Raw genomic sequence first — 25767 nt, 5'->3', positions numbered from 1 at the left:
TGCAACACTGACAGGTCAGTCTATATGTGAGCACTTGCACATGTCTGCACTGCCTGATATGCTACAGATATTCGCTCAGCTTCCTCTGAAATCAGGAAGTAGATCTAAGTTTTTCTGGTAAAGCAGATAGGGCTTAAGTAGTGCTCTGGGCTCTACTTCTGGCCTGGCAGGGCCACACAGTTGTTTTCACTACTTTATTCTGGTAAGAGCTATCAGTAGTTCCTTAATGTGGGAATGTGCAACTGATATATACCCTTTTATTGTAGTACTTAGTCAATACAAATTTGTATTTACAATATTTATTATTTGAATGGGGGCTGGCGATGTCAGCAACCTTCCAGGATCCGGCTAGCAGCATTCCTTTAAAACTCAGATGTCTGAGAACATTTTAGCTTGTTTTTTCTCACATTTGGTTTACTTATACTTGTTTACTATACCTGACATTGATCTGTGATTTTTCTTTTATATTTTACATTTGGTCTACATAATATTTACAAGGTTGATTACACCTCTATAGGCTTTACTTGTCATACATCATCATTAAAAACTAACATACATGAACACATTATTAAAATTATTAATATTTTATAATATGTCACTATAATGTGTTATTATAAAAAGATGCCGTGGTGGGAAATCATTTGAAAACGATGTACAACAAAAGGTCTTTTAGAAAACACACACAAAGGATTAGAACATTTTGAAATATGAATGAAAACAGATCTTATATTTATTATATTCAGTGCAATAGACTACACAGAACCCCTGCAGATTACAATAAAACAAAATGCTGTTTTGAGTTTAGGAGAGTGGTGCACATGTTTCAGCTTTTCCCTGATGCGAAGTGGTTTTGATAAGATGAAACTGTTTCTTGTCATTAAATGTTAAATGTACTGACTCCCTGCTGCACGGCCATATGTTAATGTTTACTTAAGGGAACAACAGCACGATGTTGAAAAAAGTTCTACCAAAGATTGTTTATGGACAGTGGTGGAGTGGAGTGGAGTGGTGCAAACAGCTTTAAGCCCTCAAACAAAATCGTATTCGACAACTTTGAAATGTGAGCGAGCAAAGAGCAGAGGAAAGCGATCGAGCTGCTGGAATAGATGCATAGAATAAACATGATTCATCAGGATGACATCTCTTCTTTATCTGTCTGTCATTTTAAGATGTTGTGTACTTTTTTTTTCCTTTGGTGCTTTGTTTTTGCATGATCACAAATAAAATGCACATAAACTTAGTGCAGAGGTGTATATTTTTGTATTGAGGCTTTCCAGATAATAGAAGAAAAATACCCCCCCCCCCCCCCCCCCCACACACACACACACACACACACTATCTGGCTCTTAATCACTGTGAACCTTTGTTCAGCGTTATTGATACTTGTCGCCATATTCAGAGTCCTATGTGGTCTCACACTTGCTTAACTGAGTAATTTATGTGTTGCACCACCAACATTAGCTGGCAACTGTGCATATGTGTGTGCACATTGCACTTTAAGCCCTCTATACAGCCTTTTGAGAATGTCTGCATTGCCAGCTCAGGACATCTATCGTGTGGCTGTTTGTAAGCTCTTCTTCTGGTTGATTTACAAGAAAGCAATGTAGAGCTACACACAGGCTTCCTTGGTGTGTGATGAGAGAGTGAATGCCATTTTGCTCTGAAAATAAGAAGAGAGGGGAGCATTTAAGTGCTTCTAATGTGGGTTAAAGCTTTAATCAAAGCCATGTGGGGTCAGAGAAGGGAAATGAGAGTGGCAATAAAATGTAATATAGTTTACATTTTACAGGAGAGGCCGTTTTGGCTCCAGCTTTGTAATATACCAGAGTTGTGTTTAGAAGTCAGCACTCTACCCAGAACCAAAGAGGAGATCAAAGCTTTGATGTCATTTAAAGTTTTTAATTCTGACGGGGCTTGTTAAAAAGCCACAGGGTTAATCCTGTCATCCAAATCAATCGTAAAGGGCGAAGAAAGAAGGAGTTACATGTGAAAGATTCTGTAAACAAAGTCCCTGAAATTCCTTTTAGAGGCTCCACGTCACTGCTGTATGTATATAAAAGTGCTTATGACTGACCATCCCAAGTGTGAGAATAAAAATAACCTAGGGATAGTCCAAATATGCGCTGCTTGAGTAGGAATGGAGTGACTCGGCAGAGTGGTATGTCCGGGAAAGCTACGGGTTAATTTAAGACTAGGAGCAAAACCTGGTGCCAATTAGAAGCATTGAGCGCCACATGTGGACTAGACCGAACTATCCACAGAAGGGGCAAAGGGGTCTGAATTCGTGCGCAATGGAGGCTAGTTGCATGAGTGCGCAGTTGCTTACGGTTCTTACTGGCAATTGCTGATCCTGCAGTTACTGATATGATGGATATTTTCTTAAAGAGATGATCAAACAGTATCCACAAGTCTGAAGGACGCTCTGATGCTCTGAGAGGCCCCCATTAAAACGTGGATGTTTTACATTTTTACCTTTAAGGATTGCAACATGGCAGGAATCTCTCTCATATTTTTACTTTTTGTCACAACTCTGTTCTTCACGGGGAGTGTATCGGACATCTGCCGAGGACCGCGCTGCTTTTCTGGTCACGACTGGAGCAGACCGTGCGTGGGAGCGCAGTGCCAAGGGCGCACGGACACATCCGCGTCCCGACGGCAGTTTGACCACTCTGCACAATCCAGGCAAGGACAAACCTATCCGACTTACCAACACGACGCTCATTTCCGTCAGCACAAAGCACAGAGCGCGCCCTTAGCACCGTACACCGTCATCCAGCCTCAGCACGGAGGCTTTACGCAGGCGGCAGGTACGGATGGCACCAGGAGGACGAACCCGAGGACCATCACGGCGGAGGTGTTCCACCCTGGCTGCGCCGGGGGCACCTGTCCGACGACTGTCTCTCATCGCCCCACGAGTGATGACAGCGCAACGCGGGAGTGCAAAGGCATTGGATGTAAACTGCCCTCCCGGATGCGCCAGAGGAACGGTAAGCTTTGCATTGGAGACGGCTGCAGCACGCAAGGAGACGACGGGAGAAGAAGCTCGTCACCTGTTCATGTGACGGACACAGCGGCACAATTTCTGGACGAGCTCCCAGACCTTGGGTCGCAACGTGGAGCATGGATTCAGCTGACATGTGACATGAAACCAGGTGGGTATCAGTTTGCAAGCGATTGGTCAGAAAATGCAAAGAGAAATGATAATCACTTCAGTTGCTATGTAACAGGTTTCTTTGTTTACTACAGGGAACAATGACGTTCCCTCAGATGATGCTCTAGTCCTGCAGTTGCAGCTGTCTAAGAGTCAGGAAAGGTTCGTCGAGGCCCTCAAAGGCCAACAAAACGAGGTCAAGGAGCTACAGAGGCTGTTCAGTGAGCAGCAAGGAACGTTGGTCAACCAGCAGAGAGAAATACTTGACCAGCAGAGGAGGATGTATGAGCAGATGGAGCAAGTAAGGCTGCTGTGACTGATAATGAGGGAGATATCAGTAGTCCCATAGTAGTAGATAGCCCCATAGCCTTGGGGCAGTATTTAAGTTTAAAAAAGTGCATAGAAAGCACCTAATCCACTGAAATTATATTCTTTTTCTCAACTCCCTGAAACAGATCAGTTTCATTATGAATCAGATAAGGACAATATTTCCTAGCAAAGTGAAGAAATAAGACAATTCCAAAGTGTTATAGAAGTAGTTTTCTCGTCCTCCAGGTAAAGGCTCAGTACAACATACTGATGGACAGCATCAAACAAACATCTTTCCAGAACCTCCAGGGGGAGCTGGACAGTCGCATGGAAACCTTGAGTGGGCAGGATAGAGCTCACCAAGCACAGCAGGCTCTCTCTTTGCACAAAGTGGACATGGAGGCCACTGTGATGGAGGTGAGCCTTAAGCTACATTAGAAATGTGTTTACAGTAGTGATGAGATGTAAGAGATCTAACTGTCATATAAAGCATAAATTGCACTATAGAAGAATCTTAAATAAGCAAATCTGAGTGTACTTCTATTCATACCTGACAATATTGGGCTTGTTAAGCTGCTGTAGCCTGCATAAACTTGTGGCTGCCTTTGCAAGCCACTTTGCAACCCATATCAATCTCACTTTCCTGTTTTTATGCTTAAAATATCACTTGTTGTCACTGAATATAAAAAAAATAAAATAAAATATTACTCATTTTTTGTCATTTTTTAACTTTAACATCAACATATTACTGGAGTGCATTATGTGAACATTATGTCAAGCATTCTAATATCAAAATATTATATTTGACTACCATGGTTCTAAGTGTCATTGTGTTTAATGCCATTAGGTGGGTCGGCCCCTTTTGACCTGTGGCAGTTGTGGCCCTGATGAGTACTGTGGCTACAGCAGTGGCCGTCCTCGCTGTGAGAAGTGCACCGTCTGTCCTGCTGGATTCTTCCTGGTCGCCCAGTGTTCAGTACACGCAGACAGGATCTGCCAGGTTAGCATGTGTTAGCATGTCTTTTAACCACATACAGGAAAGCGGTGACAAATCAGCTTGACAAAAATGTAACATAAGATCAGATCAGTTAGGCCACCAAGTGAAGCTTAGTCCAGAATCCCTGTGCAACAGCTGCTGAAAGTTTATCTAAATCAGACAAAATCAACTGATGGCTGTGCTGATGTGTTTTTGTGCATTCACATTGGCAAATTTCATACAGAGTGGGCTAGTTAAGCTGCTTTAGCCTGGCTAAAGTTGCTGCTTCCACTACAAGACACTTTACAAACCATATAATCCCCAGGTCCTTTTTATACTTAAAATATCATAACTTAACATACCATATCTGTTGTCATTTGTATCTGAATATAAACGATGGCAGCTGGAAATGGCAGTCTTCTTTTGACTGAAGTTTAGTTGATTCATTTAGAACTTAATGCACTTGCGGAAAAAAGTGTTTTATTGTAAGGTTTATGAGCCTTGCAATAAAAAGGTTGATCACAAGGTTTGTCAAAGCAAAGGAATTTTTTTTTTTTTTTTTACCAGTGGACCATATTAGAAGCAGTAGGCCTTTTGGTTCAGTACTTTTCCAGTGCTTGCCTGGAGTTGTTGCAGTATCTGCATGCTACTTTGCAACCCATCTCTTTACCCTACTTTCCAAACTGAAAGTTTCCATTTGTTTATTACAGGACAGAGATGAATGTCTTGAAATAGCTGATCTGTGCGGAGGTCAACAGAAGTGTCTCAACACTCCAGGTGCTTTGAATTGTTTTAAACATTTGAATATTTTTGTTATGTCAGTGCTTCTTGATTTGCCGCACAACTTATGTATTATTTATTATCATAAATAGTGCTTTCAATAGTTTAGTCAAACATTATATCCATGTCTGAGAATAATTGTTTGTTCTTTTCTTAATTTGTGCTTACCAGGTGGATTCAGATGCCAGGACATGACAGAGGGAGAAGCACACTCAGGAATGTGCGGCCACGGCTACTTCTTCAATTCAGAGATGGATGAGTGTCAAGCCTGCAATGAGTGTGATGGAGACACGGTGGTCTCTCCTTGCACTTTTACCACAGACACTGTCTGCTCTGGCCATACTGCCGGCCACAGTGCCCTCTCTCAGTCCTGGTCTGGAGATGTGACTCTCCAGGGGGAAAAAGGACACATGCTGGCTCAAGCCTTCCTCGGTGTGCAGCTTCACATACAGGGAAGAGGCGATGATCTGGTGTCCACTGAGAGTGGGCAGCTGGTTCTGAGGCAGCATGGTCTCATATGGCTGGATGAGAATCTCTCAGTGACCCATGGTTGCCGCAGCTTCATCCAAGTGTGTCTGCGCATGAACAACACAGCCGGATCTGAAGATCGTGACCTCAGTGGGGTTCGTGTGGAGCAGCGGGAGGGTAGGTCGCTCCAAGGTGTTAGCATCAGTGGGGTAGCAGAGGTCGCCCCAGGTCACATCATATCCCTCTTCCTCCGGAGTGCCACCCACCACTGTAACCAAAGCACTGAAGGTCTGCAGCTGTTCGACCCCTCCGTTGCCCCACTCAGCCTCCTCTGGCTCTCTCATGACACCGGTGCAGTTGCCATGACAGCACAGGCAATGGTCTCTGCACATTACCACACAAACTATCGCCCAGTCTTCCGTACCACCGCCACCTCTGACCCTTATGTAGTAGGACTTACTCATGATGGTCGCGGGATCCGGTTTGCAGAGAGTGGCACTGTGCGTTTTGTATTCCAGCAGGCATTGTACTCGATGGGCCAGGCATGCGTGAGTGAGGGCTTCCAAATTTTGGCATACCTCAACCGTAATGGAACCAGCATGGAGCTGCTCCGTGCCTTTAAACCAGGTGTCCATTACCGAGACACATCAATAGCACTGTCTGGAGCAGCTCAAGTTGGCCCGGGAGACACACTGGGTTTTGAGATTCTCTCTCCTGCGCAGTGCAACGTTCGCTTCTTTGGTGACGAAACGGGTATCAGTATTCTCAGTTTGGTTTGGGTTCCCGCTGCCATTTCTTCATCTCTTTCTGCCTCTGTGGCTAACACCGGCCTTCTCTCTGGAGCAGTTCGTAACAAGCCATTGTTCTTCCACCAGACCAGTCCTCAAGTGACCCAAATGGACCTGCTGGCGAAGGGATCCGCAGATCAGAGACGAGATTTTGTATTCAGAGAGAGCGGTACAGTCAGTGTTGCTCTGGATCTCAAACTCATTCACTCCTGCAGTTTGGTCAAGGTGACTCTGCTCAGACGAAGTGATTTAGAGGGTTCAGGAGAGGGATCGAGGCCTATCCCAGTTGCCCAGCAGGTATCTGGCCAGATGTCTGAGGGCAGCCAGTGGGCCAGTGTGAGTCTGCGAGCGTCCTTCCAGGTTCACAATGGCACTGCGGTTTTCTTTTTACTAGACTGTGTGCGTGGACGAGTAAACCAGATCAGCCATCAAACAGGAAGTGGGGTATCTGCCCTCTGGGTGGCATCATAATGAAAGCCAGATACTATGATGTTTATTCTTATGGTCAAAAACGATTTGACTTTTTGGAGACTTATTCACTTTCCAGAGAGTTACAAAGGAAGATTGACACCACTTTCATCTATTTTAACAGAGAAGCATTAACTAGTAGCTTGTTAGCTTACCCTGACATTGTAAACTAGTGGAAATAGCTTCTAAGATTGTCCACAAGTAATCTGTGAGCACCTTTAAACCTAATACATTTGTTTAATGTAAAAAATAACCAATTAAAAAAATCAACACTTTGTGATTCTTATGGAGTGTTGTGTAGCTAGACTCCCAGTCTTTGTGCTAAGCTAAGCTAACTGACTTTTACTTAAATTGCAGACGTCAGAGCAGTGCCAGTCTTCTTGTTTTTTATTATTTTAGGTCAGAGTTAACTGTACTTTCCAAACCTGAATTTATTCCTTGATTTTTGTTTGCGTTTAAAAGAAAATGTCTTTTAGAAAATGCTAAATGTGGACTGTAGTGTATTTAAATGTAACATTATTCTTTAGCTATATTTATATAATATAACTATTGATATTGTGTCATGATTTCTACATATGATAGCACACAACAACTGTATTCACGCGATCATTTCTCATCCTCCAGTTAGTTCTTCTTTTTTTAGTTCCAGTTTTTCACGTTTCACATTTGTCTGTTTTTTATTTATGTAATTCAGTTTACTCTGTTGACGCCAAAGGAGTTTTAGATCCTGCCAGTGACTACAGCATTTTCTGCTGGCACTGATTCTCATTCAGGAGTTTTTCTCAAGAGCATGTGTTTCATGTTAGCCGCCATTTTCTAAATGGCTGAATATCTACTGCATGCTTTGTTTAATGACCACTTTGTGCATATTATGGACTTAAAGTCACTAAGCCTTGTTGAAACTAAATATTTTAAATAATGTACTGGCTTTTAATCTTAACTGAACTGTAATGAAGTGTATATTTGATGTTTTCTTGTTAATCCAATAAAATCACCTTTGTTGTACTGGATTTTTCTTTATTGCAAACTTTGTTTGGCATGAAGTAAAGTCATTTAAAGTGAGATAAAGTTTGAAAGAAGAACGTTTGGTTCCTTTAAATTAAAACTTTTTATTCTTAATAACAAAGCTTTTTTTAAGCACACTTTGGGGATTTACTTTTACAACATCCCATGGTAATAGCAATAGCTAATGGTAGCTAATGTTAGCCAGCAAAAACTGACACGACACAAACACTGGGATATCGGATTGTTACCTAATTGTTATCTAATCAGCCACTCACATGGCACTAACTCATACATTTAGGCCCCTAGACATCCTAGAGATCACAGGAGTGGACCATCAGCTCACAACATAGATACTGGACTACCTCACCGACCGACCACAGTATGTGAGAACTCAAGGCTGTGTGTCGGACAGGGTCGTCTGAAGTATGGGGGCCCCACAGGGAATGGTTCTGGCTCCGTTCCTCTTCACCATCTACACTACAGACTTCTCCCACAACTCCACCCAGTGCTTCCTACAGAAGTTCTCTGACGACTCTGCAATAATTGGCCTCATCACTGATGGGGACAACAGGGAGCACTGACTGGTGGAGCTGGAGCTGGTGGTAGACGTCCGCAGGCACAAACATCCTCCACTCCAACCACTAAACATCCAATGTATTTACACTAATAGCGGATAGCTACAAGTATCTGTAGCTGATTGTGTCTTTTTTTAAGTGTGATGAGATATTTTGACTAGAAATTAGACAAATATACTTAGTAAAATTTTGAGTTTTTGCAGTGTATGACTCTGTGGTGGCCTCAGCCATCTTTTACGGTTTGGTCTGCTGGGGTGACAACATCTCTCCTGGGGACAGGAAGAGACTGAACAGGCTGATCCGGAGGGCCAGCTCTGTTCTAGGATCCCCTCTGGACCCACTGGAGGTGGTGAGTGACAGGAGAAAGATGGCTAAGCTGTCATCCCTGTTGGACAACATCTCCCACCTCATGTCGGAGACTCTGACAGCACTGAGCAGCTCCTTCAGTGGCAGGCTGCAGCGCCCACGATGTGGGATGGAGAGATTTCGCAGGTCTTTCCTTCCAACTGCTGTCAGACTCCACAACATGGTCACTGCAGATGACCACACATGTGCAGACAGACACACACACATCCCATACACAATTGTAACTGTCTCCCTGATGTGCAATACTACCAAGTGCAATTTTTCCTACTATAACAAAGCATTTTATTCTATTTTGTATAGTGCTTTATTAAATTGTATATAGTATTTTATACTTGTTGTATAGTATGTTATTCTATTTGATCTTATCCTGTTCTATTGTGTTTTTCTTAACGTTTACTGCTCTTAAACTTTCTGCTGTGACCAAAAAATTGCCCACGTGTGGGACTAATAAGGGTTTATCTTATCTTATCCTCAGGGTGTCCTGCATCAGAGTAAGAATGGTTGGTGGTAAGGGGTAACCCTTAACCCTAACCCTATTGCCTGCTCTGATGAGTTTCAATTTCTGCTGAAGTATTCAGATGGCAGGGTCAGAATTTTGCGTACACAACATGATAGCAGGGATCCATCCTGCCTTGTATCTATGATGTCTGTGAGTCACGCTGGTGGTGGTGGAATAGTGTGGGGGATACCACAGTGACCACAGTGTAACTATAGTCTGATAGGTGTTTACAGCATGATAACACATCATGGCACAAAACTCAAAAAAATCTCAAACTTGTTGTCAGTGACAATGTATCAAAATCACCTCGACATTTCCCAGAACTCAATGCAAGTGAGCACCTTTGGAATACAGTGGAATCATCAGTGTGCAGTTGACAATCTGCAGCAACTGTGTGACGCTATCACGCGAATATGGACAAAACTTTTCAGGAATGTTTCCAGCAACTTGTGGAAATTATGCCACAAAGAAATTCGAGGCACTTCTGAAGGCAAGAAACGGTCCAACCTTTGAACAAAGTGTACCTAATAAATTGTCTTGTGAGTGCATATAGGGCTCTTTATATTCTTGCATGCACTAGTCTTATCAAGAGCTTTACATGCTTCAGTCTGAGATGTGGAGACTGAATGCAAAACATGTTTGCTCTGAGTGGAAGTTGCCAGGTGTTTCCTATTACACATCTAAGAACAGAGGATCTTTATCATGAATTTAAACAGTTGAAATTATATTAGCCGGGTAGTTAACCTCCTAATGGATTTCCTATTCACTTCCACCAATGACCCTCAGTCCCAGAGTGCTGCACTTCTTTGGCACAACATCAAAAAAGTGCATAACGATCCTGGGCATATGTTCTATAAAATCCGATAGACCGCTTGATGTTATTATTTCGCTCTTTGAAGTCATGACCCTCAGGTTATGTGTGCTATAGATTATTCATTAAATCAAGACTCACAGGGGATCGGTGTTTTCTTCACCAGAAACGAATAAACCTGAAAAATGAAAAGTTCATGCACAGCTTCTGTCAAAATCCTAGCTGGGAGGCCAAAGAGAAGACGCAGGCATCCGTAGGCTAACATAACAGAAGGAGAGTATGTCTTGGGACAAATTGAAACCACCCGCAGGCCGATGGGTGACTGACTGGATGAGTTACGGTGGGCTGAAGAAGATAAAGGTCAGGGCACTGCAATAGACACTGGAGCTGCGTCCAGCTTGGCTAAGAACATTAGCACTGTGGATAATAGATTACAGATGGATGATCGAGCAAGCAGGAGTGTGGCAGCTAGGTATGGATGTGTCATTGGGCAGTACATGATTTTGCACGGAGACTTTATTATATAACCATAATTTGTTTTGGTATTATCAATTTTCCGGGCTTTCAGAATATGAAAGGACAGGAAATAAATGCCATAACACTAACTAACAGCACATTTATTTAGGGACTGCACAAATATGAGCAGAGACAGAAGAGAGTGAGAAATTAAAGAGAGAAAATAAAAACTATAAAGGTTTAATTTTATGGCTAAACTATCAGAAACTTTTAATGTTTTATTTCACTTATAAATGTGACTTTCAGTCTACATCCCACCCACCATCACACTTCCCCTACCACAACAACCAGCACCAGTAATTTCCCAACAGTCCCTCATTGAAAAATGTTGCAATAGGATCGCTTTCCCTAAAAAAAAATTCAGTATTTCAAAATGTTTTGCACATCAAGCTTGTGTCTATACATGCATGCATGGAAAACAAACCTCCACCTTTGTGCTTTTCTGTGGCGAGTACACAAACCTCAGGCAGACAGATAAATGGCCTGCCAGACCCCGAGCGTAGCACGAGGTGGAAGGTAAAGTGGTCGACATATGGTGCGCAGACTGCAGACGAAGAGGTAGCAAAAATGTGCGCAAAGCAGGTGCACTCTAAATTTTACCCTGATACTGAAACAAACTTCACATCAAGAGAGGAAAAAGGAGAGAGATACAGAAAGAAAGAAACTAAAGTTAGGGGAAGACAAGTGAATAATCGTCCCCTCGTTGTGTCGCTGCATCTGGAAGCACTTCTCACTTGTTTTGAACTTTTTATCCCCACAATCCACTCACAGTTTCTGTGCTCGGAATAAAGTCCCGCTGTTTAAAAGGTGTATGCTGTAAAATCCAAATTTTGTGTGATTTTTTATACACCACACACACATAAACTCTTAAATGATCTCCAAATCAAGGTAAACGTTAAAGCCCAAATATGGAAAGTGGATCATTAATGAACTATTTATTAGATTTGTTATACAAAGCACATTATAATCGGGGGCTAAACATTACCATTAATTTCACTATGATTTCCTCTGATGCCAGTTTCCTAAAAGGAAGCGAATACAAGTGATGCAACACTGCTCTCTGCAGGAAATAAAGAAAATGTCAAATATTTTTGGTGTTACAGTTAAAATTTATTATCACTTCATATTCTGTGTATGCATACCACGTTTATACTTACATTGCAATAAAGTAATGATTACTTACTCCATGTAATGAACTGTTTGCTAGTTAATTTGCTATATGACAACACAGCAACAGTATATTCTGTCACTATTTAATCAGTCAGGTTAAATTATATACCTCAATACAGACACTGAGACAACTATCAAGGGGACTGCACTTCAGGGGTTACAAAACAACGTCTTGTTCAATATTTTGACGATCACCTGTCCTTCTGTGTGGTGAGTTTAGTTTACTGAATGAAAACAGAAAGAAGTCCAATGTGTATAAATGTGAGACCAAGGCAACTTGTGAGCTGCGACTGAAAAGAAAAACTGTGAAAGGTTAAAAATCCCATTTAACATTTAGGGACGTGACTACAAAAAACTAGTACTGTATACTTTGAAACATTCAGGGCTTTGGCAATACTGTAACACATGATTAACAGTGCATTCAGATACAAGAGTTCAGATGTGAAGAATCGGCACTTAAGTGGAGGGTGTTGCAACAGAAAGTAAATTGCATTGCTTTAATATTAAGAAAGGCATCTTTTAGTCAAATAAATAAAGTGACATATCACAGGAAGCTGTATGCTATACATAGCAGCAGCAGCAGTAGCTCCTTAAAGTTTGCAGCTTTCAAATATGCTTGAAATTAAGATGCTGCTTGATGATATTATGATATGGATAAAGACATGAGCTTCACTATGTCCAGTGCACTTGTTGTATTCAAGTTCTATAATGCTGCTATAATTCAGTCAAATAAATATTCAATGCATCTTAACTATATTGGGCTATAACGGTAAGGAAATTCTCCGGTTTTAATGATCTTTGCAACAAAGTGTGTATATAGAGACTATAATATTGTAATGATTGAGTTGTTTTTGGTCCATGCTGTAAAGAGAACTGACAGAGTGAGAAAGAGAGGAAACGGGATGGATTAAGAGAGTGGATGAGAGAAACTGGTAAAGAAGGGAAAGTGTAAGTGTGTTATGTTTCACTGTGGTTAACTAAGGAAGGAGCAGGAGGAAAGTGTTTTAGTGCAGGATCTCAATGAGGAGGCGCTTGAAGTCTCCACCGCACTCAGAATCCAGTGCATCTTTCAGGGTTACGTCGTACTTCTCCAGGTACATGTCCTTCACTGTGTCCAGGTCAATCTGTGGGTTGGCGAAATAAAGAGGATGTCGCACACTTTTAGACTCTCAGACCTTATCGAGGGTATACTTACACTTGCACACTAGGCCATACACTCACACACACAGAGACACACACTTGCCTCAGAGCGGCCTACGATGATACGAATCAGTGTGTCCTCATCGGTGCCCAGTCCCTTCATGGCAGCGTTAAGGCGCCGAGCAAAATACAGCTGTGGGTTCTTAGCGCACCTTACTAAAAATAACACACAAACACAGAGTTACTGAAAATCAAAGATATTTCATTGGCTTCTGAATGCTTGTGGTCTTGCGTACCGAGAGTAATGTAGCAGTCCTTAAGTGTCCCCGTGGCCTCCGAGTCAATGGTGTCCAAAATGTCTGTTCCTGAAAGCTGCAAGACAGCTGGTTAACATGAGACCTGATAACAACAATAAGGAGTGAATGAAATGACAAACGAATGAATAAATGAGCTAGAACAGCAAAAAACAAAAACGTGCAACGATTGAATATAGTACATACCGCCTCATAGGCTTTGAACGTGGCCTGAAGCTGCAGGTAGTTCCTGTGTGTCAGGATGTAGGTGAAGGTGGACTCGTCTGTGCCAAACCTGCCTTCTCCTGCCTGATGAGAACAAAGAGAAGAAAAAATACAACATTTCTAAGAGTATGGATTATCCCTCAGTGTTTTTAAGCAACATAAATTGATCTATTTTCTTCCGCTTATCCAATTCTGGATGTAGGCTATCCCAGCTGTCACAGGGCGAGAGGCGGGGTACACCCTGGACAGGTCGCCAGTCTGTCGCAGGGCTAACACACAGAGACACACAACCATTTGCACTCACATTCACACTTATGGGTAATTTAGAATCACCAGTTAACCTAACCCCACTAACTGCATGTCTTTGGTTCATGTGAGGAAGCGCTGGATTCAAACACAGGGCTGTCTTGCTGTGAGAAAACAGTGCTAACCACCATGCTAGCATCAACATAAATCCTTGACACTTTCAGTCATCAGTTACGTAAGAAATGATGAGAACGTGTTAATTTGCTCAGATGGGGGACAAGAGTAAGTTGACAGTGGTAACATGTGTATTAGAATGACTATAAAAGCTATTTATGTTATTAGACTCTGTAGAGCCATGTTAGTAGCTCTGTGTAACCCAGTATCACAGCAACGCTTGCGTGTAATAAACACGCCGGTCCACCGTGCCTATGTATGAGCAGAAGGAGAAATTTTATTTCAAGCCAACAAGAAAACAATCGAGGAAAAGTGTTTAAAGAGACATTATTAACACATTTACATGTAAATATATATTAGCCATATAGCTTCATCATTTCTGGTATAGAAGGAGGCTGGAATGTCTTCATACTTTCCTTTTATTACGACTTTTTGGCTTTAAATATATTACCTGCCGGTATTCCAACTTAAGCGTGTAACTTAACTTATGCTTGTCCATTTCGCGCTTTGGAGAGGCAAAGCAAGACATGCACTGTATTCCTATTGGGCAGATAATTCTAAATATCGATACTATCTAAACCAACGCTGGTATTGGTATTGGATCAATACTACCGTGATAGGATTGATATTTGTTTCCATAGCCTATAAAACATTTAACCACATTTCCAAGCCTCAACTCATAAAGGGAGGGTGAAAAAGTTCAAGTCTTGATAATGTGACTAACCACTGGTTTTATATTGTCCGTGGCTAAATCATGGAGCCTAATGCATTAGCAATGTAAAATTTACTAAGGACATTAGGTTTCCTAAGTTATTTAGTCACATTTTTGAGGCATTCCTCTAGAATCTTTACTAAAAAAACACTGAGATGCTTCCGTCTGGGGTGGTGGACTGCTCAACCGACATCTGTAGTCAGCGTCTATTCTTTAAAACACTGCATAAACTCTAACTGAATAATATGTGTGATTCTGTGATGTACATGTGATTCCAGGATTACATGCTTATGCATCTAAATCAGGCATCCGCTTACCGACATCAAACTACATCAGTGTGATTAAAAGGGCAAACTGTGTTATGGGCTTTGATATGAAAAAAATTCAACACGCACCTCAAACAGAGATGCAGCATCTTGTTCAGCTAAATCCTCGTCCACCTCATAGCCCTCGTCTCTGCTTGCCTGTAGACAAAGAGATTGGAGGATAAGAAATTAGGAGGGGTTTAAAATGAAAGATGAGGGACAAGAACTTAATGAGATAACAATGATGTGCTCCTGTTTAAGTGGATAAATTGAAAGCCACCGAGCTCTTTGGATTGGCATTGCTGTAGAACTTGAGTCACTTCATGTTTGTCATTTTTTCTGGGGGAAAAGGAAAAGAGAGGGGAAGCAGGAGAGGGTGGGGGCCCTGAAAAAGCTGGAGAGGGAAGCATGCCTAACAATCTAATGAATGTCTCAGTGGGTGAGTCACAGCATAGAAAACAATTCTTCGAGCTATAACCAAAGACAAAAGCTTCTATTTGTCTGCGAAGCTCAGAGATTCAAGAAACAGTGCAAAAGACAATGCATTTCCTGGTTGGAACCTTTTTTACCTGCAGCAGTGAAATTAGGAGGTTCCTCACATCTCCACTGGTATCATCCTCGATATCTGCCTCCAGGTCACGCTCGTTCACTGTAAGGGAAGTGTGCAATGTGAAGTCCGTGCAACAACAGATTTTGTAATGTGATCTAAATGTGGATAAATTCAGACAGCACTTCTGGAAAGAAAACGTGGAAAACACAAGTCACTACACCCAGATGAAATTATAACATTGGTATTCCGTGTGTTAGTTAACCAGCCACACTTTCCAGTATGAAAGGAAAGGAACACCCTGAGGTGACTCAGAGGAAACGTTACCCTGGGCATATGCCTCCTTGTAGCTCAAGATGTCCTGTTGGGTGAAAAAAGACAGCATTAAGATGATGTTTCTGTTTTTCTCACATCTTAGAGCATCTGTTTTATCTTCCTCGTGTCATATCTTCTTATGTATTCTGAAGACAAAACGCAGCACTGTTGCCTTTACTTTGTTACCATTGTGATTTAACTGTCAGCTCTAATAAAAACACACTGCACCAGAACACCGTTTATCCACAGCACCGTCGATCGACAGACCTGATTCGTCGCTGTGCACAAGATCTCGACGAGCACGGCTTCATCCGTGCCAGCCCCCTTCATGGCCTTCCTCAGCTCCTTGGCGAAGTAAAGGCGAGGAGGGTCCAACATAGCCATGACGGCTTTCTCAAAACTACCTGTTAGTTCCTTCTTCAGGACCTCCTCTAACTCCTGAGGAAATACATAGGTCACATGATTTGCAGTTATTCTGTGTGTATGTGTGTGTGTGTGTGTGTATAACATCCAAGTACGTACATCATCATATTTTTCAAAGTAGGCCTGTTTGATCTCCACACGCTGAGCTGCAGAGCGATTGGCCAGAATCTGGATAATGGCCTCCTCATTTGTGCCTGGAGAAAATACAGCAGAACAGACCTGAAGGACTGACTTAGCAATTCAAATGGCTTTATTATCACAGCAATGTTAGACTATTACTGGGCTGATAACATCACACTGACTGAAGTCACCAGGACAGACCTTTTTGTTTCTGTTAAACGACTTTCAGATGAATATCCTTCTCTTAAACATTGGGATAAAGAGCAGACATAGAAGTGCAGATATACACACACAGCAAAGACGCTGTTCTAAGCACTTGCATCAACTCCTGGGGTGGCTGTAGCTCAGGAGGTCAAGCAGGTCATCTACTGATTAGTGGTTAGTGGTTCAATCCCTGGCTCCTCCAGTCGGCATGCCAAGTATCCTTGGGCAAGATACTAACCCCAAGTTGCTCTCTGATGCATCCATTGGAGTATAATTGTTAGTTAGGAAGCCTTAAAAAGCTTAGAAGAAAGTGAATGTGGCATGTTGTATAGAGTGCTTTGTGTACTCTGGGAGAGTAGAAAAGTGCTATATACAAATCAGACCATTTAACTCTCAACCAGGAAGTCTGGTTTGCTGTGAGACAACAGTGCTAAGCGTTGCGTCACTGTGCTGGCTGCTAACACTATAGAGGACGTAACATTTTGATTAGTATTGAACTCTCCAAGTAGATATTTTATTATCCCTAAATCCGCTTCTGCCACACTTATTATAAATCTGTATTTTCTAGAGAGGATTTGCTTATTTCAGTTTGGATTTTATTGAAATAAGCAAGTTTTATTTAGTTTATCTAGAGGTTTACACATTTGCCTCACACGGAAAAGTTTCCCTGTTTAATCTCAGCAAGAGGCATCTGCTGTTAATATCCAACATGCAGAACGACCTGCTGGGATGAGCACTTGTGAATAACGGAGCCGCTGAAAACAGCTTTCAGTTTCTTTATTTTCTGTCATATAAATCCTAGTGTTAATGTCATAATAAGCATGGCCAATGTTTCAAATAATGACATGAGAAAATGTGTAAGTAATCCCAGTGAGCCAAAAAATCAGGTTTCAGACTGCTTCAAACTCTCTTACTTTTGGGTGATGCCACCGAGAGCAGTTACCTGATGTGGTCATGTGAGGCACACAGCACTGGCTGTCAGCACAGAAGCCCCACCCACCTAATGCTCAAACCCTCTGTTTTACAAGGGCAAGCCAATCAAGAGGAGGGTGGTCATAAAGGATGACGAGCTAAAACTGAGAGGCTGCACCAATGCCCAATACCAATAGTAATCAATAAAAATTGAATTGTGAATCATCTGAAGCTACTCTACTAGAGTCCTAGAAAAAAAATAATAAAAAAATAGAGATCTGGAAATGAACAAAAAAGGTCCAGTTAAAAAAAAAAACAACAGTTTGAAGATGTACTCAACCAATGTACCTGAGATATGGATTCTGATATAATTGACCTCAAATACATTATAATCCCTGTAAATGCTGTTTCATAAGAGAACCAAACATACACATCAACAGGGGAGGTTATTAGCTGTGCAAATACTCTGATGCATTGTTTAACGTCACTTTGTTCACAACAGCAATTGTAAGCTGTGGGGAACACTGCAGGCTTGGTGAGAAGAACAACAACTCCAGTGAGCAGGTAGCAGATAATGCCAGTGAGGATTTAGTAACCCAACTGACTGAAGCTTATGTCCACGCTGTGTGAGAGGCAGGCTTTGAAACCTACACCCACCTATCTTGTGAAAGTACCACTGCATAAAGATCTTTGCAGACTATGACATTTGCCTCTCTGTACCAACACCAGTTCTCAGAGGAGTACGCCTCGTACTGTAGTTACATCAAACTTAGCAAGTGTTGAAATTAACTCTCTGTAACACATACAATTTAATACTTTTGATTTTTCTGAGTGCACACACTAAGGGCTGTTATTAGTCTGAAAACTTTTAGTCATAAAAAAACAAATCCCCTTCTTTTACAAATGCTTTAATATCAATTAAATTAGGGGCTATATTATGACCTTACTAAACTGCAATAATCATAATCATAATCAAACACACAAAGAGAGTCTTCACATGACTACAGCATAACTTAATATACATTTCCTGACACAGTAGTTAAAACAATAAACTCGTATGTACTTACCTAAACCTTTACAGGCTTTTCGAATAGCTTTTATATCTGCTGTAACATCAAAGTCCTCACATGGGACTATAGTGGGCTGGAGAACACACAATCGCAGAAAATATTGAATATTCTTAGTGATAAATTCATTCACAGTTCATTCAAAGCAGCCATAACAGGTAACGCAAATCAATCAATCAGTTAATCAATAAGACTGACTCATAATGTTACATTTGAAAAGTGTCGGTATTTAACTACAACTGTAACCTTCTCCACGCAGATGAAAGGGTGAGGTCGTTCAAAGGAGTTAATATGGTGTTACATTCAGGCTCCTGCGGAGAAAAGGGTGCTGCCTGTGCGTGATCGCTGAGTCATGGGGCAGCAGCAGCAGCAGCCTCCTCTCCTCGCCCACCCTTGGTCTAATACAATGCGGCCTTATTGATATGATCTTACAGAAATGCCTTTTTTTCCCTGGGCCTGGCAGGGCACACTCCCTTGCTCAAGTTAACTGCGCCAGCTCTGTCTGTCTTTACACACCACAGGCCACACAAACACAACAAAACTGAAGAAAATAATAAAAGTGACGTCCTCGCGGAGGCTGTAGCTCAGCGTCTCTGCTTTCAGAGTTTGGACCTTCAATATTCATCCTAACACCAAACTTTTAGGCACTCTTATAATACATTTAAATAACTGCGTTTCAACTCGGCTGAGCTTTTGTCATTAGTTATAGATGACCTCTTACCTGCACGTTGCCCATGTCCTCCACACGCACGTCTTTTAGCTATGATCGAGCTGAAGCTAGATGTGGAGCGTCCTGATGTTGTGCTGCTGTGGAGCTGATGTGATGCGTGTCAAAGAGGACTTGCTGTTCCTGCAGGGACGCAGCCCTGTCCGGTGCTGCAGCGATGACATCACCGCGGCTCATTGAATTAGCAGGATGAAACAGGGTGCTGCTGCTGGAGGTAACCTCCCAGTTAACCTTCAACTTACCGCAGCGGTTCTTTTCCTTTAATTCTTATCATGTATTTAATCTGTAACCAGTAACTCTTTCAGAGTCTAAAATTGCACTACAACACCACTGCATTTAACAGTACATCAAGATATTTTAAAAATTTACTAACTTATAAAGTGTGATACAATATTAAATACTGTCCCGGTACCAAAGAGCATTAACATGCTCACACCTCAATGGAAATACAGCTGTTATGATACCAAGTTTGTTCTTCTACTCAGGTAAATTTGTTAAATCTTAGATTTTTATGTTTTGTACTTTGATGCCACCTTGTGCGAGTAAATCCATAGAATATAACCCCAGTCCATTTATTAAGCGGACACTGGATTAAATTAAATTCTGTTTTATTTACATAGCACCAAATCACAACAATCGACTCATGGAGCTTTATTTTGTGAGACCCTACAGTTTTAACATTCATTAAACTGTTTTTTAAGAAGAAGAAACTTCCTGCAGAACCAGGCTCAGGGAGGGGCAGCCATCTGCTGCGACCGGCTGAGGGTGATGGAAAGAAGAGAGGACATTGAAACTCTGTAGAAGAGAGTCAGAGATTAATAATAACTAATTATTAAATGTAGAGTGGTGTATAAACTCATAGTGAGTAAAAAGAGGTGAGAGAAGGAGAAACACTCATGGGAAGCCCCCAGCAGTCAAGGAATATTGCAGCATAACTAAGGGAGGATTCAGGGTCCCCTGATCCGGCCCTGACTATAAGCTTTGTCAAAAAGCAAAGTTTTAAGCCTGATCTTAAAAGTAGAGTGAGTGTCTGTCTCCTGAATCCAAACTGGAAGCTGGTTCCACAGAAGAGGCGCCTGAAAGCTGAAGGCTCTGCCTCCCATTCTACTTTTAAATACTCTAGGAACAACAAGTAAACCTGCAGTTTCGAAACAAACTGCTCTATTGGGGTGGTCTAAGAGGTGTTTAAGATAAGATAGGACCTGATTATTACAGACCTTTTATTTCAGGAGAAAGATTTAAAATTAGATTCTGGATTTAACAGCGAGCCAATGAAAAAAGCTAATATGTGAGAAACATGCTCTCTCTTTCTAGTCCCTATCAGTACTGTCACTCCAGAATTTTGGATCAACTGAAGGCTTTTCAGGGAGCTTTCACAGGGAGCAGGGATTGTCACAGTATAACAGAAAGTCACATAAGTCAGGGAGAACAAGGAGAACTCAGCGGTCTGTGGCCACTGCCTGCTAAGCCATTCTGTCTTTGTGAGTTAAACTTTGTGTCTTATTTGGCAGTTTTATACATGATTGCTACATGCATTCTTATTTTAACTCTTATCAACAACTGATGGGCAAAATAAATATTATATCTCTCCACAGGGTGGCAGTGTTGAATAGCATTAGGATAGGATTTACAGGAGGCTAAATTTAGAACTAGAAAGTGGTAAACACAAGGAGGTGTTTTGAAAAGAAAGGAATGCTGATTTTTTTTTTAATTTAAATTGAAAACACTACTTTTAATGAGTAAAGATTAGCAATTATGTGTGATTTTGTTTGGTTTTTGTTTTCATTTTGAATAGTAAAAAATCTTCAAACATTCAAATCACAGTAAAAAAAAAATAATCAGGGAGAGCCTGGATTTCATAGAAACATTTAATTCAGAGTTGATAACAGAGTATTTACTGTATGTACATGCAACACAATATGGAATGTACAATATAAATAATCCCAGGTGGATGCTACGACAGCTTGCAACTTCTTGGAGCAACACTAGACAGTATAACGAGCATAAAATACACGTAGGTAACGTTCCGTTTCAAGCTGCCTCAAAACATCTGACAGAAATGTGAAAGTCGGAGTGGTGGGTCATGTTTGTTCATCAAGCTTCTTTTTTTTAAAAATATTTTTATTTTATAGAGCCAGACCTCACACAGGGAATTCTTCCCTACGATGCTAGATAAATACAGATTTGAAACAAATCCCACATGCTTTCATAAGAAATGCAAACGTGAATTCTAGTGCATCACGTTCCCTAAATTTTCACTGTCATGCACACACAACCCTCGTGAAGCTGAACTGACTATTTGGTGTGACCATACTGCTTCTAGGTGCCAGTGGTGGGTGGCTGATTACAGGACAGAAAGGCTGGCTGTTGTTGTTGTTGTTGTTGTTATTGTCATTTCTGGACACGATGCTGAGATGGTAAATGACTCATATTCTGTCAGTGAGAAAATGGCAAAGAAAAAAAAAGTTCTGGTCATGCATCGTTGTAGCTTTAGAAATAGAAAATGTGCAAAGATTTAACGGAAGGTGCATTCAAGCAGATGGTAAATGGGCAACTAAGTGATGGGGTGGTGAGGGGAATGCATTATTCACATCATCCACTCTAGTCTTGGTCCTGGTTCTTGAAGGATCTCGTCACAGTTTCAGTGGATGTGTAGATACTACAGCCTCTGATCCAAGAGTCTTTTTTTTTATTGGTTTAAAAAAAGGGGGGGGGGGGCATCCTGGGCAAGAATACAACAGTAAACAAATATCAGCAGACAGGAGAGCCTGATGGATATTTTAGTACTCCTCAACTGTAACTGCGACCATTTGAAACACAGTGCACGTCACTTTGAAAGCATCATGTAAGGAGACGAATACCATAGGCACGACATCGAAGGTTCCACTGTCTTATTTGAGAACACGCTGACCCATAAACATTTAGCTACTGGATGCTCGACAGTATGCCACATGCGATGGCTTTTTTTTAGAAAAAAACATATACTGTATATGGAAAGCTTTTACTAAAACACACAGCTTGTCTCATTTGGCTGCGGTACAATCCTCTGTTATTCCCACGTTTCTCTAATTTAACAGATCATCTTGGTGCCATGAATTATGCATTTGGCCTAAAGATAAGGCATTGCAGCTGTGTCTGGGGCTTTGGTCTTGCTTCTCAGATCTCATTTTCTGTTTATTTTTTCCTTAGGTCTTTTCTCCCTGCTGCTGATCTGATATAAGTAAGTCTCCACTGACTCGGTGCGTAAAGTAGAACATCGTCGGCATAACACGTGAGACCGACAGTGAGCCCAGGTTAAGAGTCGACGGTGCTTTGTGGTGAACGATTGTCTGCTCTGCTCGTAAATACGGGTATTCTTTTTTTTTTTCCAAATGGACTCAGTGTGAAAAAACATACAGAATATGTAACTTTGACAAATGTGCAAGCAAAAGTGTAAAAAAACAAACCAAAAAAATCATTTAAAGTGTTTTTAAGGTTGCATTACTGCATATAAGAACAAGATGGTTGCTGTGTAGCAATTAATTATGTCTGGATTACATCAATAGGCAGCAGAGTAGATGTTCCTTTCCTCACAACATACTTCTCATTAAGGTGACCCACAGGAAACCCTTCTCATGAAATGCAATATCTGTCATCTGGATATGAAAAAAGTACGTTCATTCGTCCCCCAGCAGTCATCACGCCCTCTCCCCAGAGTCCTGAAAGTCCCAGGGGCAAACGTCAACCATTTTCGCCCCGGGTTTATAACTAGTGCTCAAAGAGCCGTCTTTCTTCTTCTCTGGTGATTTTCTAGTCTGAGCCAAGCTGCCGTGCGTGAGCTCGGTCTCCCGGGAGAAAACCTCCGCCCTCCTGACCTCCATCACCTCTGGGTCTCTTGTTGAGCTCCTCCGCCGCTCAGAAACCAGCCCGCCGCATTCCGAAGACTGGCTGACCCTTCTCCTCTCCGACGGAGGCTTGCTGGAGGAGCTCCGCCTTTCTCTACTCTTCTCCCTCCCTTTCTCCTTCTCAGCTTTGTGGTTGGATGAGCTGGAGCCTTTCCGTTTCTTCTTGTGTGAAGTGGGACTGTTGCAGGTCTTCTCCTGCTTAGGTGAAGGTGGGCCGGTGTAGTCCCATGGGCAGATTTCGACCATCAGAGACGGGGGCTGTAAAAGGCTGCCTGTGGACTTGGAGTGGTCTGAGTGAAGCCCTTTGGGTTTCCCATCAGTAGGCGTGACACTCTTCTTACGCCTGATTCTGTCTGGAGAAATGGAATCCGAATCTCCTTTCAGTATGGGTTGCTCATCGAATTCCCAGGGACACACATCCGGCTTGAGAGGAAGAGGTGACCTGGGTGCCCGAGATTTCCGTGTTTCCCTTCCTTCCTCCTTTTCTCCTCCTTTATCTTTGGCGCGGCGTCTGTTGGAAGGAGACTGGCCCGTCTTCTGCCTCTGCTGGGACCGACCACCTTTGGTGACTCCAGAGCTGCTGCTGCTGCCTCTCCGGCCTGAGGTGGTTTCTCCAGGAGCAATGGAAACGTGCTTCTGGGTTTTTGCTTCTGAGGGAGTCTGTGGTTCTTCCAGTTCCCAGGAACAAACCTCGGACACATCATAAAGGTTCCTCCCCGTCTCAGAGCAAATTGATGGCTGGCTCCCACTCACCTGTTGGATAAAGGAGTAAAAATCAAAATGAATGCCAAATCAGTTAATACTACAAGGGGCTCGAGCAAACACTTTCTTAATGTAAGAATTTTGGGGTTAACTGGTTGATTGTCCCTACCAGTGATCAGAGAAATCGCTTTATGTCTGTCTGGCTGTTCTGTACCATCATCATCTCATCTACTTTAAACCTGGTGGGTGTATTGCCTGGCCCTCCAGTGAGTGCAGGGCTGAGTTCAAGACTGTTTTGTTGAGTGGTTCTCATATTTTGGTCAAAAGCTGCTCTCTGTTACCAGTGTTTCCTCTTGAGCGACTTCTGCCTGCTCCACTCTGTGTGGGTGGAGGTGCACACATACACATACATGCATGTTTGTTTGGATATCTGTCAGGACATTCATTCAGATTAATGCATTTTCAAACCTCCTACTGCAAACCTAATTTGAACTTCAACCATAAAAACCAAGTTTTAAATGAAGACAGGTGGACATTTATATTTGGTTCCTATATCACATGACTGCAGTCCCTTATTTTTGTTGTTTGGGCATAAGTAAAAATGTAGACTGTATAAAAAGATGAATTTGTCAACATTACATCACACATTGATTTTTTCAGTCCTGCTGTGAAGCCTCAAGGTGGGTGTTTTCAGTGTTGCCCACTGGTGTTTTGCATTGGATCAGACAGGTTAGAGTTGTGTCTGCACCCACATATGCTTGTTACTTGTCAAACAAAGGCTGAATTAATACATTTGAAAGAGAACATCAAGCAGTAACTGTAACTTGACACTGAATTTAAAAATGTAATTAGGAGATTGTTTACTGAAGTCACAGTGAAAGAGAGATGAAAGCCATTTTCCCTTAGACTTCCTGTCTGCTTATTAACTCAGAAATCATTAGCTATTTCCAGGTCCAAAGAGCCTTCTGTTCCCAAATTTAAACAAATACTGAGACACAACTGAGAGTTAAAAACTGTCCAAATTCTTTTGTTTGTGTATGTCTAGGCATCCATGAAAAAGAGGATTTAGAAGATTTAGCAGCATTAGAAGTTAGCAGAAAGCTAGCTAGGTAGTTTCCATTATAAAGCTGATATATTAGCTATTTCTTAAAAAACTAAAATGTTCAAATTTGCTAAAACTTTGGAAGCAAACCATGACAGAAAAATAAATATCTGCAACATTTGAGCGTTGCCATAAAGATATGCTACCTGTTGGCCTGCTACAGAGCTATTGTTAGGCTAATATAGGGGTAGGGAACGTTAGTCCTCGAGAGCCGGTGTCCCTGCAGGTTTTAGATCTCACCCTGGGTCGCCACACCTGAATCAAATGATTAGTTCATTACCAGGCCTCTGGAGAACTTCAAGACATGTTGAGGAGCTAATTTAGCCATTCCAATCAGCTGTGTTGGATCAAGGACACATCTAAAACCTGTAGGACACCGGCTCTCGAGGCCTGGAGTTCCCTACCCCTGGGCTAATATAAACATGTTAGCATAGGGACGACCCTCAATGCTTGGACCTGGAAACAAGGTTGATATGTCATCACTTAACAAGCTTTTACAACAAGATGTCTTCTTGCAAACAGATGAGTTTTTGCCTCTTGGCCATTAGAAAGAATGCAGTTTATGGCATTTTTGCACTGGCTTCACTTTTCAGACCCAGCAGCTATATCCACCCTTTATATCCACTCTATGGCAGCAACCTGCAATGTGCCTGTTCTGCACAGCCAGGTTCTGAGCAGGTACAATCAATGACTGTTACCTCATAGCCATCCTCAGGGATACAATCTTCCAGAATGGAAACTGTACTGCTCTATTAAATGCAACAAAATGATAATAATAACGATAAAT

At 41.8% G+C, this 25767-nt stretch overlaps 2 protein-coding genes across 2 annotated transcripts in view; both read right to left on the bottom strand.

Annotated features, from left to right (window-relative positions):
- Positions 1-11788: 11788 nt before the first annotated feature.
- LOC134617301 (annexin A13-like) lies at positions 11789-19456 on the bottom strand. Its single transcript, XM_063462513.1, has 11 exons — positions 19287-19456; positions 18566-18641; positions 16362-16456; positions 16107-16277; positions 15852-15885; positions 15547-15626; positions 15068-15136; positions 13523-13624; positions 13319-13394; positions 13126-13238; positions 11789-13006 (listed from the first exon to the last, which is right to left on the bottom strand). The coding sequence occupies exons 1-11, from the start codon at positions 19299-19301 to the stop codon at positions 12887-12889; spliced, it is 951 nt and encodes a 316-aa protein (XP_063318583.1). The 5' UTR covers positions 19302-19456; the 3' UTR covers positions 11789-12886.
- A 1709-nt stretch (positions 19457-21165) lies between these two features.
- LOC134617131 (metabotropic glycine receptor-like) overlaps positions 21166-25767 on the bottom strand; it is an 82352-nt gene continuing 77750 nt past the window's right edge. The window contains exon 13 of the mRNA XM_063462324.1: positions 21166-23929. Within this exon, the coding sequence (XP_063318394.1) occupies positions 22970-23929 (960 nt within the window). The 3' untranslated portion in view covers positions 21166-22969. The remainder of the gene's footprint in view (positions 23930-25767) is intronic.

The sequence above is a fragment of the Pelmatolapia mariae genome, linkage group LG18, assembly GCF_036321145.2.
Source record: "Pelmatolapia mariae isolate MD_Pm_ZW linkage group LG18, Pm_UMD_F_2, whole genome shotgun sequence".
NCBI lineage: Eukaryota > Metazoa > Chordata > Actinopteri > Cichliformes > Cichlidae > Pelmatolapia > Pelmatolapia mariae.
Note: the sequence above shows the minus strand (reverse complement) of the source record. Positions and strands in the feature narration are given on the sequence as shown.

Coding starts and splice junctions, on each gene's coding strand:
- LOC134617301 (XM_063462513.1), bottom strand. Junction 15,627..15,851: donor CAAGGAGGCATATGCCCAGG/GTAACGTTTCCT, acceptor CTTCCCTTACAG/TGAACGAGCGTGACCTGGAG. Junction 15,137..15,546: donor TCCTAATTTCACTGCTGCAG/GTAAAAAAGGTT, acceptor CTTTGTCTACAG/GCAAGCAGAGACGAGGGCTA.